This window comes from Cibotium barometz, chromosome 41 (assembly GCF_041138505.1).
Source record: "Cibotium barometz isolate CiBa-2024 chromosome 41, ASM4113850v1, whole genome shotgun sequence".
Classification (NCBI taxonomy): Eukaryota; Viridiplantae; Streptophyta; class Polypodiopsida; order Cyatheales; family Cibotiaceae; genus Cibotium; species Cibotium barometz.
Window position 1 is genome coordinate 32,477,143 of NC_141086.1, and position 15,958 is coordinate 32,493,100.

A 15,958-nucleotide genomic window follows, 5' to 3' on the forward strand; every position below is an offset into this window, starting at 1 on the left:
TCTAAGCATACTTCCAAAAATAACTTTTCATGTCCTTTATCACTACTCTATCTAGTAAGCCTCCCTTTCCATGGCCTTGGAAGAATCAGAGCTACAACCCCCTCTTTAAGGGTATACTTCATGATATGAAATCTAGCTTCATTTCCATGGACTTAAATATAAGGCATTTCATGACAATGTAATGCTTCAAATTGACGAGAATTTTGTGTTAAAAGTTAAGAGAAAGACTTAGGTTGTTTCAAGGTGTGAGAGAGGGTTCTGAAACACATACCACAAGGGTTGATCTGAACCCTGTAACTCTCATTTGGGAGGCAAGGGTGCAGCTATGCCTACAAGTTCTATGTCTTTTACCACTGCATTACCATTTGAAACATACACAATCTATTTTTTTCACCGATTGCATAGCTTCGGTCGTGCCCAAAGGAAGAATACATGTCCATGGTCAACTTGTTCAAGCATGCTGATTTATCCACACCAAACTTTGGGAAAAAACTTGATTTTAGTTGCTACACGCGCATGCTAGATTTTTTTTTTTAAAGAAATAAGCCAAAATCAAAAATTATTTGGGTGTTTCGTCACACACACACACACACACATGCTAGATTGGAGAACCAAAAAGAAAAAACAAAAAACAAAAAGGTTGATTTTCTTCAAGTGTTCACATATTGACCCTCTTACCCTACATGCATGATCCCACTAAATGAAAAGTGAAATCAAATCCAAAACTCTAAATCATATCAGCTCTTAAATACCAATTACTACAGCCACAATATAGAAACAATGTACTCTCTGGAGCTCCATAGCAGAAAACATGGAAGATTTCCTGCTGCAGTCTCAACAAAATCTTTTCGAGACCACATACTTATGGCCTGCAAACTCATAAAAGGAATTTGAACAATATCCGGCACACCCTGCTAGTCTCTCTTCTTTCATTGCATATTTACAAGCCTTTTATAAAACAACAAATACGCTTGATCCTGCAAAACCCTGCTAGCTCCTACTACCGACACCACTCCATCATCATACCGCAACCACTGACCATCAAGTTGCTTTGAATGTGCTGTGTAGTGCCCACGAGAGGGATCCTTCCCATGGTGAGTTACAGTGGCCACCAACTCATAAATCCGTGACTGTTAAAAGCATAAGAAAGAAGTTAAGCTAACCTGAAAAAGCACAATAAGATTAGCAGGCATTAAAGCTATGTCATACGTGCGCCCACCCAGCCCACCACCACCCCGAGGTCGGAAATTTCGTATAGACAATCTATGGGATTTACCTCGGATCCAGAGCTGACTGTATTGGTCAGTAGATCCCGTCCCAATGTAAGATTGAAGGGGAAACGCAGAGCCTTATGCAACTTGCTGCTGCCTTGGGCACCATAGCTGAACCTCTTTACATGAAGGATTAACACCTGGGGCAAGGACTGAAGCTTCACTGACTTGCTCGCACTGACCACGGCAGCCTGAAAATAACAGGAAAAACTGTCAAATGAAATTCCGAGCAAAGACCACTTACAACAAACCTCAACACTTCGTATGGTATGCAAACCATACACTGTACACAGCTCACCCCTGCCCACTATGGTATACACTTAACAGTTCATAAAAATAGAAGTAACTAGAGCTTGAAAACAAAGCTGATATATCAAATGAGCTAAGAGGACCTTTCCAGCCATAGTTTTGTAGCCTTCAAGAGTCTCGGGGGCAGCAAACAACTTCAGTGCATCCTCCACAGTATGGACAGCTTCCGGCAGGATGTCTAAATGTAAAACCAAAAATGGTTGCACAGTTGCTGAAGCTTTGCTTCCTGTTCAGAGCACAGCTAGAACCGTCAAAAAATCCAGTGTGCAATCTAACCAGCATAAAGCACAATAACTCCAGCAAGACACTTCGAATTGTATGAAGAATAATAATGACCCATTAAAACAGCAGACCAAGTAGTAAGTGTTGCAAAGATGGGCTTTTCCCAAAGAACATGCTGCTCGTGAACAGCGGGGCCTTCTAAACAGCAGGCACCCCCCTCTCCTTGCCAAGGCTGTAACAGCCAAGACTGTCCGGAATCGGACTGAACATCCGATCTGCATGAGCACCTGCTTCACAGAAAGGGCTGTATGGACAGCTCCTCGGTGGACAGGCTTTAGAGCCAAACTGTATTGACAGGAGTGCAGAATAATCTGTGCAGGCAGTGTAATGGAAGGGCAGCTGTAACACCGAAATCTTATCAATCATGGATACTGATCAAACACATGAACATGCCATTACTAGGGCTTCTAGGTACTACATAAGGGTGGGCTGGATATGCATCTCAATTCTTCCAATTGAGCCTTTTGCACAGCATTTCTCTGGTCTAGGGCTGATTGAACGTTGATCTACAGCAGTGTCTGGGCTGCAATCAGCGATCAACATTTTTCAGTATCATTTTATATTTGGAGAGTACTATTGTACCACATTTCCTGTACATAAATATACAATAATTTAGGCAGTTGTGTATTGTGCATGTGTGTCGCTAAACCGATGTTGCTATTCACTTGCACATTAGACACAAGTCCACCATATTTGGTATTAGAGCATAACCTTGCTTCAACTAGATTTACACGCAGGTTGTTCCAAATGCAAACGAGGGTATACCCTAAACAGTGAGCTCACCACCAAGCTCAATCGGCAGGATATGTAGACACTCTACAGTTGGACACCACTGCTAATTTAGCTTTGGAGCTTAGGACAAGCCTAGGGCACCTGCAAATTTTTTCTTTTCCAGCACCTGTGTACATTGATGCTTGGCAAGGGTGGAGCCATACAGTCATAGAATCCAGGAGTGTACAAGGTCAAGTTTGGGGAAAGATTTTATTAAGGTTCTCTCGCGCTGATTGGAACACAGCTTTCATGAACAAAGACCCAATTGCAGCATTGCTTGCTAGTGTACAGGCTAGTATGGATGCATACGCAGCTCACATGAACAAGTGTTTGACAGCTTTATCTGCTCGTATATCCACAACATGTCCGAGGCACCTTCTATTCCAAATTTGGTGTCCATCCTGGCACAAGCTTTTGAGCAAGGGGTGAACCATTTCGAGGATGAAATTTAGGTCCAAGGAGGAAGGGGCTGCCAAAGGGTTGTGGGGGGGGGCGGGGGTGTGTGGTGGCCTTGGTGCATTGATGTAGGTTGTCATTTGTTGGTCAAGTTCCTATATCCGGCCCAACACGAGGGTATGGGTGTTGTTGCCATTGTTTCCCTGAAAGCAAACCCTAGTCTTTGATTCTTTCACAAAGACCATGCTTTGGTGAGCCCCTAGGCCATGCTCATAATTGAGCCTCTGAATTTGAAGCAGAGAGCATGCTTTGTCCTTGCTATAGTGGAGTTCGTGGTACAGTCTAGATACCAATTCATTATGACTATTGAAGGCATTCTCAAGCATCTCCACCTTCGCTCCAAAAGGGGATTTGTTGGGATTCAGTCATGTGTGTGTGTCCCCTCCTATGTGTGAACCCCTGTTTGTGTATCCATGCATGCGTGCGTGCGTGTGTGTGTGTGTGTGAACAACCCCTAAAAGGGTCAGTATGCTAGTAGTGTGTGAACACTCTCTTATGAGTGGATAGTGAAACCGATAGGGGACCCGGAACAATTGAATAGACCAACACTTCAAATACGAAAGACAGAGCATCACGACACAACGGAAGAACCTTAAATAATACAATAACACCACACTAAGCCGGAATAGCCGGCCCCCCCGTAGAAACTTCTTTATTCACACAGAAGCTTTTACAAGATACCAAGGTGCGGGTGCATACAGCACCGGATTTTCCACAAAGCATCAGCACAGATCTTGCCCAGATTTCTATCCAGTGCCAAGATACAAACATCTCTAGGAGCTGTCCAAAACTGTCCCAAAACAGTCCTCCAAAATCAGCTCATAAACCATCCATAAATCAGCCCGGTACGGAGCCAAAAGCTCCCCTGAACTCCGTGCCAAATCAGCCCCAAAGCTGGGCCTCAAATTAGCCCCCGAAGAGCTCTCAAATCAGCCCTGAAAACAATCCATAAAAACAGCCAAAAATACCCCTTTGCTGTGGAAACCTGTAACGCCTTCTGTACGGCTGCAAGACCACTGTATAGCTGCTGTACTGTCATGACCCTGTGAAAATGGAACAGCACAAGTGTGGGCATGGTGGTTGCTGAGCAAAAATATTAAATGATTCACATTTGGGGTGCCCGGACAAAGAGTATGATGTGTGGACATCTCCAAGTGTGAAGGGGGACCAAGAACATTAATATAAATAATGTTTGAATCATGGGTGGCCCCTAGACCTAAGTGGCCCCTAGGAAACTTTAATAAACATTAAAGTTGGGGGCCTAGGATAATTTTAGAACTACACATTGGTCAAGCAAGCATGAAAACAGCATGCAATTTCAATTGCAAGCAAGCACATAAAGATGCTATGCAATACAGCATTGGTATAGACAATCCCCGTTCACGAGACTATACCAAAATAGACGTGCTCCAGGCAAGAACATGAAGTACCAGACCCAATGGAACACCAATCCACCATGCATTTCCGGGCATGTACACAGAGGCACAAGTCCCAACGGAAAGCCAAGTCCACAGTATCACATGAGTGGCATCAATCCCCGGCATATACAACTGCCATGGACACCAGTCCAATGTACATACATGATGAGAAAGCACGGGTGGACCAATTGGGTGACCAAATGGTGACAACCACGAAGGGCTAGATACAAACTCGCCTCCATGTGCAGAGCGGGGATCAAAGGATCAAAGGTGGAGAAAGATGCACTTCTCCTCCGGCTGGCCGCTCTACGAGGAGAAGGCTATCTCATACAAGAGGGGGGGGGGAGGGGGGGATATAACCGCACAGGTGGTCTGTAATGCCAAGTGGAATCACCATCTCTATCTGTGAGAAAAGGGCCACGCCGCCAGAGCCTCAAGAAAACTTCCCACCGCTTCTGCATGCGGTCAAAGCTACCCTGCAACTTCCCCCAATGACCATCGAGGCTATGAATGATGTCAAGCCAAATGCTCCTAATGGACTCGGCAGGTGAAGTGTGGGTACCCTCAATGGCTTCGCTCCATCAAGCTCTCCATATGTGTCAGGCTGCAATGATGCTACAAATCTCCCACCTCTAGCACGAGCCTGGTGTCTAGTGATCAGTAGGGACTGGTACTCTTGAAATGCAAAGGTGAGAGACTTGATAATTTTGAGGAGATAGTGGCTGCAAGAAACGATGAATCAAATGGCCAACGGAGCTCCTTGGCCGGCAAGCCTCTCCCAACACCCTCCCTCGTCGATGGATCACTCCCAACCGCTCCTATCTCCCTCTTCTCCACCCCCCCCCCCTCCTCATCCTCCATCCTCGCCTCCAACTCTTCCCGTAGCAGCCCCCCCGCCTCGTCCTCTTCGTCCGAGCCCGCACTCCACCCTCCCTCCGCCTCTCTAGAGCACTCCCAGTGCCCTCCAACAGCACCCAACCTGGAGCGGAGCTGGCCTCATTGGAATCCGAGAACCGGAGAAAGGGTCTCAGCAAGGTAACGGCCGCCAAACCAAAGGGGTTGGAGTGACTGGAGGGGGCCCATCGTCGACAGGTGGGTGCTGCAATAAATGCTTGAAACGGTTCTCTGACAGAACCGAATCCTCCTGCACTCTCTGCCATCCTAGCGCGCACCACGGCGACGCTTAGCTCTAGAAGCCGGCTGACGGCCCTGGCATAGACCAATGGTCTGCCACTCTCTAGCAACAGAGTCGTCCGCGGTCGTGTCCTGGTGCTCGGCTGCCTGATAGCCTTTCTCTCTCTCTACCCCCTCGTGAAGATCTGAGCTAGGACCGATGGGGACCACCGGAGGCGGTCTCCTAGATTGGCGCCAAGGGCAGGCTCTGGCGAGGTGTCCCATCTGCCTACAAATGAAGCATTGGCCAGGAAGGCCTGAGTACTCCACTCTGGAGGATGGTGTTGGTGTCTCCCCGAACGCAAGGTAGGGATATGACATGAGGCCCTGTCTCCAGCGAGGTAATACAGATGGAAAGGGATGGAATCCCGGCCGCACGAGCAAGGGACAAAGCAGCAGTTGGGGGGGGGGGGGATCGCATCACTCTCCCAATGGCTCCACCAATAAGAGGAAGGTATTCCTTCCTAAATCTTGGGAAGCAAACTGTCACGGGCAAGCCTGAAACGCCAGCCATTGGGTCATATGCGGGGCTACCTCCTCGCAAAGAAGGCCTGGGCCGTACGCAATGCGACGAGGCCCAGCTCCATGACTCGATCTGACACCTCTGGCGAGTCAAACTCAACCTGGTAGTAGCCGCGCCCCAAAGGATGAATGTCTATGATCTTTGCAGGCTCTTCAAGGAGGCTAGCCTGAAGAAGATCTCTGAGTTGTCCACATGCAGGGCAGCTACCAACAATCTTGCATGCCAGAGTGGAGGACTATAAAAAAGATGCAACTATCGTAGCGAGGAGCTGGAGGTCCGCTTCAGAGAAAGATAGGCAAGAAACGGCAGCCTTGGTCGGGTACCATGGAGTCCTCCTGAGGGGTGAAGACCAAAAAGGGCCGAGGCTTGCCAAAAGAGAAATACCCAAGAACAGAGAATCTACCCAACAGAGCAGAGGGAAAAGGGAAGACGGAACCGAGAAGGAAACCCGCCGGGAGGAGGGGAAGGGGGGGGGAGGGCACGGTTTGAGGGAGCAGCTCGCGTATTTGCTAGGGTTTTCAGAGTGCAGCAGAATCACACATACAGCGCACACGAGTCCTAAACTACTGCCTGTATTACGTGCAAGAAAGAGGTGTTACAACTGGAATTCAAGTACAAGGAAAATGACTCAGAGGAAAAACGCAGTACTGATTCCCGAATATTCCTGACCTGAACTTGCACTGTAGCGAAGATGCTCCGTAGAAGTTCAACGCTGATATTTGCAGATGAAAATTACCAGGGCCACGTATATATATGGTACACTTTTGCTGGTCGCCCTGTAGAACCACTGTCACCGACTTGCCATGTGTGAGGCAGCCTGCCATGTGGCACTGGCAGCTGGTGCCGGGCTGGCCAAACCATCTGCCGGACCTCTGCTAGCCATCCCCTGGCTGTCCTGTACCAGGGAAATGTGCCCGGAAAACCCTAAGGTGTGTCAAAAAAGGCTTAACCCTCTCTTATGCAAACCTGGGGAAGTAAAAAGCAGGATCAAAAGCTCTTCCTTAATGTAGAAGGATCTAACACTCTTTCTTCCTGGTAATGCCTGAACATCAATGAAATGTGCATGTTTCTGCCCCACCCTATTCCTCCCGTGTCCCACTACTGCCTGGGTGTCTGGGAAGTGCTTCCTAGAATTTTCATCCATGTTAAATTGCACTGGGTGGCTGTATGAACAATCCTCCAAATTGAAATATTATGTGGCCATACATTTTTGCTTCACTTCACTCACAACTTTGATGAGCTGGGAGCTGTTAACTCGTCATGTATTTGCACTGTGGGAACAAAGTCCATGATGCTGTTGAGTATCCATATACATACGATACATGCTTAGATTGCTCTGCATTTACTACGATCAACTCGATCAGTCGACTCCACCTTGTTAGCCGGAGTCTCAATATTGTTGACATCATCACTCCCCATGTTGAATGCACAAGCTTCTCATTAACTAGAGTGCTTGGGGAGCATAAGATCCATTCTGTCACCTGGAACCCCGCCATACTAGCGCAACATTCTCTACATTGTGCGAATTCTTCTACAAAAGACTTAAAGGACCATAATATTCTAGATGGAGTCATTGGTACAATTCTCATTGGGCATTCTTAGATTCGGCTCAGAGAGAAAAGGCATTCACCCACCACAGGGACAAGTTCCACAGATCCCTCAAACCTTCAATGGGACTAACAAAAAATTCCCAAAGTGCATGTTCAATAGCAAAGTATCTTCATACCTCTTGTCTTGACCACGCTGCACAACTCCCCTCCAAATATATCACTGAGAGCAGATTTGCTGAAGGTATGGGTGCGAATGACAGCAGTACGATTCTTAGGACCCACAGTCTCCCAATCATCCTCTTCATTAGCCACTATTGTTGTGTGGTTTCTTATTACAGCAGCATTTTGGTCTGTTCCTACTAAGCGGAGCAGCTCGTCATGTAAGTGATCCATCATGAAACTGAGAAACTCCTGAGCATCTTCCTGCCTGTGTTCCAAAAATCAAAAAATAATGGTTCCCATTAAAAAAAGATACTCCTGCACAATCATTCCAAGCTACAGAGGGACGCCATGCCATAAATTGTATGAGAGCTGGCAATTTTTTTTTGGGTAGAAGCTAAGACAACTTGGTACCTGCTTCTTGCAGCACCAGTGGTGGGCTGTTGTGGATTGAAGCTGTGGAGAACACCGTCGAACATTAACGGCACAAAAGGCTTTCCAACATTGATTGATCCTCTAGCCCTACTATCATCATTTTGCTGGAATTCAAACTCTTTGAAGAAATCCACACATGCTCGTAGAGTTGGGTAGCCCACCTGACAAAGAAACGCTGTAATCAATCTCTCTCTCTCTCTCTCTCTCTCTCTCTCTCTCTCTCTCTCAGAGCATGGCGTGAGCCTCCGCCACTGGCCTCTGCTCGCGCGCTGTACACAGGCACTCTGTTCTGGCTGCACACAGGCGCTCTGCTCTGTCCGCGCTGCACTGCTCTAGTCTGTCTGCTATGCGCGCGATACAACAGAACTTGGTACCTGCGTCTTGCAGCACCAGTGGTGGGCTGTTGAGGATTGAAGCTGTGGAGAACATTGTCAAACATTGATGGCACAAAAGGCTTTCCAACCTCTAGCCCTACTATCATTGTTTTGCTGGAATTCAAACTCCTTGAAGAAATTCACAAATGCCCATACAGTTAGGTAGGCTGTAGCCCACCTGACAAAGGACAATGACACGTGGAGCACGAGCGATACCCTGCAGCTCTCGACACAATGACAGTACCCGCCACTTCTTCGACTCACCTTCACGAAAGAGTGGATTTTAGTTTGTATCCTGTCAATTCGAGTCTTTGAGAACCACACACTTTACAAGTAAAGTCAATCAAATCCAAAGTGAGTTGACGGGATTGAAAGCATGTTGGCATTGGTATAGATGCTCCATTGTCTCTAATGGATGGAGTGACATGGTAAGTGACTCCTTTTCCCTCTTTTAATATCTTACAAGCAACAAGTTACATTGCAATGACTTGAATGTTGACTCTTGAGACTTGAAAACTCATTATAACTCAGACTTGTGAGTGTCTTGACTCTTAACTCTTATGACTTGTCTCTTTTTATGTTATGAAATTTCCAGAGGCAACGACACATGATCAACATCTTGGTGTCTTGTTGTGCTGGCACAACATTATTGCATGTCGTTGATGCCTCCCCTCCCAGCTTGCACATTACTAGAGAGTGGATTTATAAGCACATTAGGCAGGCTATTGAAGAGATTGGGCCACAAAATGTGGTCCAAGTCATCACAGACAATGGTTCAAATTGCAGAAAGATGGGAGAATTTGTAGAAAGGGATTATTCAACCATTGTGTGGACTCCATGTGCTTCTTATTCTCTTGATTTGATGATGGAGGATGTGGCATCGCTTAGTTGGGTAGAGCCTGTCTTGGAGAAAGCTTTGCGCATCATAAGGTTTATCACTTCTCATTCTCTTGATTTGATGATGGAGGATGCGGCATCGCTTAGTTGGGTAAAGCCTGTCTTGGAGAAAGCTTTGCGCATCACAAGGTTTATCACTTGCAAGACACAAGCTTTGGCACTTTTTAGAGAGATTTGCCATTACGATCTTGTTAAGCCGGCAAAGACTCGCTTCGGCTATCTCTTTCTTGTACTTCAGAGGTGTGAAAATTATAATTTAAATCATGATTCATGAATGTCATCTTTATCTCTACTAGACTCTGTCACTCTTGACATGAATTTGAAGTTGTAATTTATGACTCTAGCCTCTCGCATAATCCATTTCAAGATGGTGCAAACCAAAGACTCCCTGCGCCGACTTGTTTATAGCAAGGAGTGGGGAATTGGGGTTGGAAGTCCGAAGCCTGATGCTCATCTCATTGTAGAATACATCTTGAGCATGGACTTTTGGGATGAGGCTGAGGCTATTAAGCAAGCCGTTGCACCTCTCTATTTCATCTTACGACTCTTTGATCATGAGGGGGGTGCACCATGAGCTTATTGTACCACTATAAGCGGCGCTTAGAGCCTTAGGCAATCCATGACGACATGTAGAGCTTTGTCGAGGGACAAGTATGCAATTGCAACTCTCTTTGCTCAATCACCAATGTCATGACTTATGACTAATGGATAATTGGACAACTTCCCACTTGATAGTATCATAGTATTGAAATTTATAAAATGTAATGTATAACTTGCAAGCTTTCGGACCTCTCTCTCATTTGGACTGAAAGATGGAATTGGTTTCATATCATACATGCTTCATCCTTTGTACAAGGATGCAACCCACTGGAATGATCACAAGTTGATTTTTGGCTGGACTTCCTACTTGGATAGAGTCTTTCCCACGGAGTAACAAGCCACATTACTCTTGAGTCTTACCTCAAGTTTTAAATTTTCAAGTTTCAAATAAGAACTTACAAACTTAAGTTCTTTTATCTTGATTCTTGAATCAAATGTATATACTATGAATAGAATTGAGGAGGATGTCATTCTCTTTACACACGATCGTGACCAATTTGCGTGGGAGGTTGCCATGAGACATAAGCAAAGACGGCCTTCCGTCCAAGCCGTCTCTTGGTGGAAAATAAATTAACGCTTAACACCAAGTTTGCAGACTTCACTCTTTGAGTACTCTCCCAAGAGTGTACGAGTGGTGCAACCAAGCACATATGGAGCATATGCGCAGATATTCACACCAAGAAGAGAAATAGGTATATGTCCATTGTATTAGAGTCTTGAGAATCAAAACTTTAAATTTTAAATTTTGAAGTATGTACTACGAATCTTAAAAGATAGAAATCAAAATCATGGACCAAGTTCCAACTTCCAATCCTGTGGTTGATTTGTCACAGGCTCAGCACTAGCTAACTAGATAAATTGGTGTATTTCAATGCAAAGCTTCGCTTGCTTGAGAAGCTCAAAGGCAAGGATAGGAGCATCCAAGGAGGAGAAATTCTCCAATGGAAAGTGAAGGAGGTTGACAGCTAGAGCAAGGCCTTGAGCGCGGTGGGCACATTGATCTCACATTCATTCAGAGACGCACAGATGAGGATATGCCATATGATTTCCTTCGGGAGGATAAGGCACGCTTCAGACGCATGACACGTACCCACACACGTACCATTCTTGCTACTACAGAGTCATGTGATCTTCATGAGGACTTACCTTCACCACAACTCCAAGATAATCATGCGGGTACATCCTCAAGTGCTCATCTCCAGACATGCAGAAGACGAGGCAGTAGCAATGCCCGTCGGTATAGAGCTACTACAATTACTTGCAAGGGTGGCCATGGTGAGCGGGGTCATGGCAATGGTTCACTTCATGTGAGAGATGATGCCGTAAGATGCTTCAGACGAGGGAGAGCTAGAGACCTCCGATTCTCCTAGTAGTACTCATACCTCCGACATTAGTGGTTCTTCGGAGAGAGAATCCATAGAGGGCTAGCTTCTAGGCTCCTAGAGACTAGCATGTTGACTTTCATGTGACATTGTCACATGAGACACTTTACATTTACTTTTTTTATCTACTTTTTAGATCATGGATTCATGTCATGTATCTAGATTCTACTATCTATTCACTACTTTGATTAATCATGTATGATATATGGTGTATCGTGTCGACAGAGCTGAGATGACTGTTGAGTCTTGACATGGATTTATGTGACAATTTTGAGTTGGTTTATGAATGATGACTCATGACTTCATGAATGATGAAATGTAATATATATCTTATGTTTTGAAGTTTATGTTTTATGTGTTTTTTTATCATTACACTATGCTTTTAGGTAGCTTCTATAAGTTTTTTTTATTTATTTAAGAATTATTGAAAATATTGATTTTTCGAAACCTCACGGTTCTTAGCCGAAGGACAAAACATTTCGAAACAAAACCCCAAAAACCTCGAAACATTTCTTGTGACTATGCACCAATCTCTCTCTTCTTCTCTCTCCTCTATCTTTTTTTTCCCCAGAAAAAGATCCTTCTATTAGTTAATGAAAAACAACCACAAAAGGGCTAAATACAACCACAAAGGGCTAGATACAAACTCGCCTCATGTACACAAGGCGGGGATCAAATAATCAAAAAGAAGAAAGATGCACTTCCCCTCCGGCTGGCCACTCTATGAGGAGAAGGCTATCCTGGGGAGAGGGGGAGGGGGGGGGGGGGGGGGGGGAGGGGACAACCACACTAGTGGTCTGTAATGCCAAGTGGGATCACCACCTCTATTGATGAGGAAAGGTCCAGGCCGCCAAAGCCTCAAGAAAGGTTCCCGCCGCTTCCGCATGCGATCAGAGCCACCCTGCATCTTCCCCCACTAACCGCGGCGGAGGGTATGGATGTGTTAGCAATCATCTCATGTCTGTACCATATTACTCAGTAGGGAGTGAGGGCCTCTGTTGTGGGTGTGCCCGCCTAGTTAGGAGTATTCTCCATTTTTCCTCATGTTCCATATTTTCCCTGTTTTTTCTGGTTGTGGAGGGGCTGTCTTCTGCAAGCCAACATGGTCTGATTGATACCCGACTTGATCATGTGCTGGCCGACATGTTGCAGGAGCTGGCCGACTGGATTTTCCCAGTCATGGGCCTCATTTATGGGCTGTCGGCTTGTTCTATACTGGCCAACCTGCTACCCATAGTAGTATATATAGCACCTTGTCCCACCACACCATTCTTGTATCATTTGTACTGGATCTAGTATATATAGCAGAGTTTATACAGGTTCTCTCTCTCTCTACACTTGTGCGTTTTGTTTCTCACAACAATTGTCTCATTTTCCGCTGTGCATTCCGACATGGTATCAAAGCCCCAAGTGGCTTGATAGTATGAGCTTGAGGGTTGGTTGTTTTTTACTGCTAATTGGAGAGTTTCTAGGCTGTTCGGGGCATGGAGACACAGGTAGAAGGTGGCCATCATTGTTGGACAGCCACCTTGCATAGTGTTTGCAGCCTCTTCTTCAATTTTTTTCCCTCCCACCCTCCCTTCACAAGACCTTGTGAACCCTTGAGATGGCAGATTTGCTTGAGATGGCTGAGAAGCATGTGAAGATCCCCACCCTCCCGACATTCCCGGTGGACCGACAGTTGGACAGGACCAATTATGGCATCTAGAAGGTAATGATGGAGTCTGTCCTAGAATCTTATGATTTGGCTGATTTCATTGTGATTAGAGTTCCATGGCCAGAGTTAGAGGAGGGTGAGCTTTTACCCTCTACTAGGAAAGAGCGGGAGGCTCATGCACAGTTATGGGATCGTATCAATGCCCGTGTGCGTTCTTTCATCTTCCTTAATTCCACACCCCAAGTGATCAATCACATCAAACACATGACACTGGCCCGAGGGATCTGGCAGCACTTGGCTTCTTTGCATAACAGGGTATCGCCCGTGAAGAGGATTTCCTTGGAAGTACAGATGCAAGTGATGAATCCTGCAAAGTCTTCGACAATGCAAAAGCACATCAACAAACTCCAGGCTCTTCAACAAGAGGTTCTTCAGGCTGGGAAGGAGATATCTTCAGAGGATATGACCATCACTTTGTTGTCTCATCTCACCCCTCAATATTCAGCTTTCTATTCTTCTTTGATCACCACTAGGAGGCTCAGCACCATCACATGGAAGGAGCTTGTGCTGCTGGTTTTGAATCAGGGAGAGCGGTTTATGAACCCTCCACAAGGCGGAGGTTCTAAAGCAGTGGTCGAAAGGCTGCAACAACAACAACAACAACAACAAGGGCAAAGGGAAGTCTTCACAGGCGAAGTCTTCTAAGCAGGAGCCCTACTCGGATCGTGATGCCTTGAAGGCAGAGCGGACATGTAACGATTGTGGCAAGAAGGGTCACTATTGGAGGAAATGTCCTCAGCGGAGTATCGAGAAAGGTGCAGATTCCTCAACGGTAACCGTGAAGACTCCAACTTTTGTGCACTTGGAGATTTTGGACACCGGAGTTTTATCTTCTTTGAGCAGGGAGGCGGTTGGACTCACCATTGGGGATACTCGGGGGTGGATTCTAGACAGTGGTGCTTCTAGGCAAATGACTCCTTCTCAAGAGTTGTTATAGAATCTTCGCAGGCAAACAAACAGGTCACATCCTTATTGGTGATGCATCCACTATCCCGATTCATAGTGAGGGCAGATTGGAGAACGTTCCCAGTGGCAAAGGGGGAAAGCATTCCTCCGAGGCTCTTTTTTATGTCCCATCTCTTGGTTTTCATCTTTTGTCAGTGCATGAGGTTTGCAAGACTGGCATACGGGTGGAGTTTGATGAGCATTTTGTTGCTCTCCGGGACAAAGCAACAGGCCAGGTTGTTTGGGAAGGTGGAGTGGAGAATGGGATTTATAGACTCTCAGCACTCTCTCTTGTAGGTCCTCAACTAGGTGATTTGTGGCAGTTTCGTCATGGCCACTTGAATGTGGATACGTTGCGGCGGGCTTTCCGGGACCAGATGGTGGATGGCTTGCTAGATGTTTGTAGCAGGCAGGGACATTCCAGTTCTTGCGTTAGTCAATCAGAGGAGCTTTTACAGGTGAGGTATGCTTTGTTGTCTCGTATCATTCGGGACAAAGAGCCCACTTCCATTAAGGAAGCTCTTTCCCAGGAGACTTGGAGGAAACCCATGCAAGTGGAACTTGAAGCCATACAAAAGAATAACACTTGGGAGTTGGTTCCGAGGCCGTCAAAACAGTCAGTCATTGGTGTCAAGTGGGTCTACAAGACCAAGTATATGTCTAATGGGATGGTGGACAAGCACAAGGCCAAACTTGTGGCTAAGGACTATGCTCAACGTCCTAGCATCGACTATGAGGACACCTTTGCACCGACAGCAAGGATGACCACGATTCAGACAGTTCTTGCCCTTGCCTCTTCTCAATGGTGGCCGGTATATCAGTTCTCAATGGTGGCCAGTATATCAGATGGATGTAAAATCTGTGTTCCTCAATGGTGACTTGCAAGAGGAGGTGTATGTTGAGCAACCTCCAGGCTTTGGGGTTCTGGGATTAAAGGGGATGGTTTACAGGTTATGGAAGGCGTTGTATGGTCTTAAGCATGCTCCCAGGGCTTGGAATCGGAAGATTGATTCCTTCTTTCTACGAAAGGGTTTCCAAAGATCAATTGCAGATCTAAACTTGTATCTCTTTCGGGAACGCGGTATGGTCACCTTGATTATCCTTTATGTGGATGATCTTATTCTCACTGGCGGTCATGTGGAGCACACAGCTATGACGAAGGCTGCCTTGTCAAAGGAGTTTGAGATGACAGATTTTGGCTTACTCCATTTCTTTTTGGGATTAGAGATTTGGCAGACCCAGAGGGGATTCTTTGTTTCTTAGTAGCGGTATGTTCATGAGTTGTTGGAGGTCTTTGGGGTAGAGAACTACAAGCCTATTTCTTCACCGATGGACCCGAATACCAAACTTACAGTTACTGATCCTTGTGAGCAGGTTGATGCCTCCTTGTATTGGAAGCTCGTTGGTTCATTGATTTGGTTGCTGAACACTAAATTGGACTTGAGTTTTCCAATGGGGCTGTTTAGCTCATTCGTGCATACACCTTTGAAGACTCATTGGGACGCAAGATTGCAGATCTTGCGGTATTTGCAAGGTACGAAGGATCGTGGACTCTTCTATGACACTGGAGGGGAAACGAAGGATGGAGTCAGACTCCAAGGTTGGAGTGACTCAAATTGGGGAGGAGATCACCAAAGAAAGACAGTGATCATTCTCGACCGAAAAATGTCCCAAAGGCTCTTCCAAAAATCTGAGA

General features: G+C 46.0%; 1 protein-coding gene across 1 annotated transcript in view; it reads right to left on the reverse strand.

Moving 5' to 3' along the window:
- Positions 1 to 620: 620 nt before the first annotated feature.
- UBP24 (ubiquitin-specific protease 24) overlaps positions 621 to 15,958 on the reverse strand; it is a 45,758-nt gene continuing 30,420 nt past the window's right edge. The window contains exons 3-7 of the mRNA XM_086780205.1: positions 8,327 to 8,508; positions 7,930 to 8,180; positions 1,664 to 1,806; positions 1,277 to 1,462; positions 621 to 1,130 (exon numbers count right to left, since the gene is read on the reverse strand). Of these exons, the coding sequence (XP_086636331.1) occupies positions 930 to 1,130; positions 1,277 to 1,462; positions 1,664 to 1,806; positions 7,930 to 8,180; positions 8,327 to 8,508 (963 nt within the window). The 3' untranslated portion in view covers positions 621 to 929. The remainder of the gene's footprint in view (positions 1,131 to 1,276; positions 1,463 to 1,663; positions 1,807 to 7,929; positions 8,181 to 8,326; positions 8,509 to 15,958) is intronic.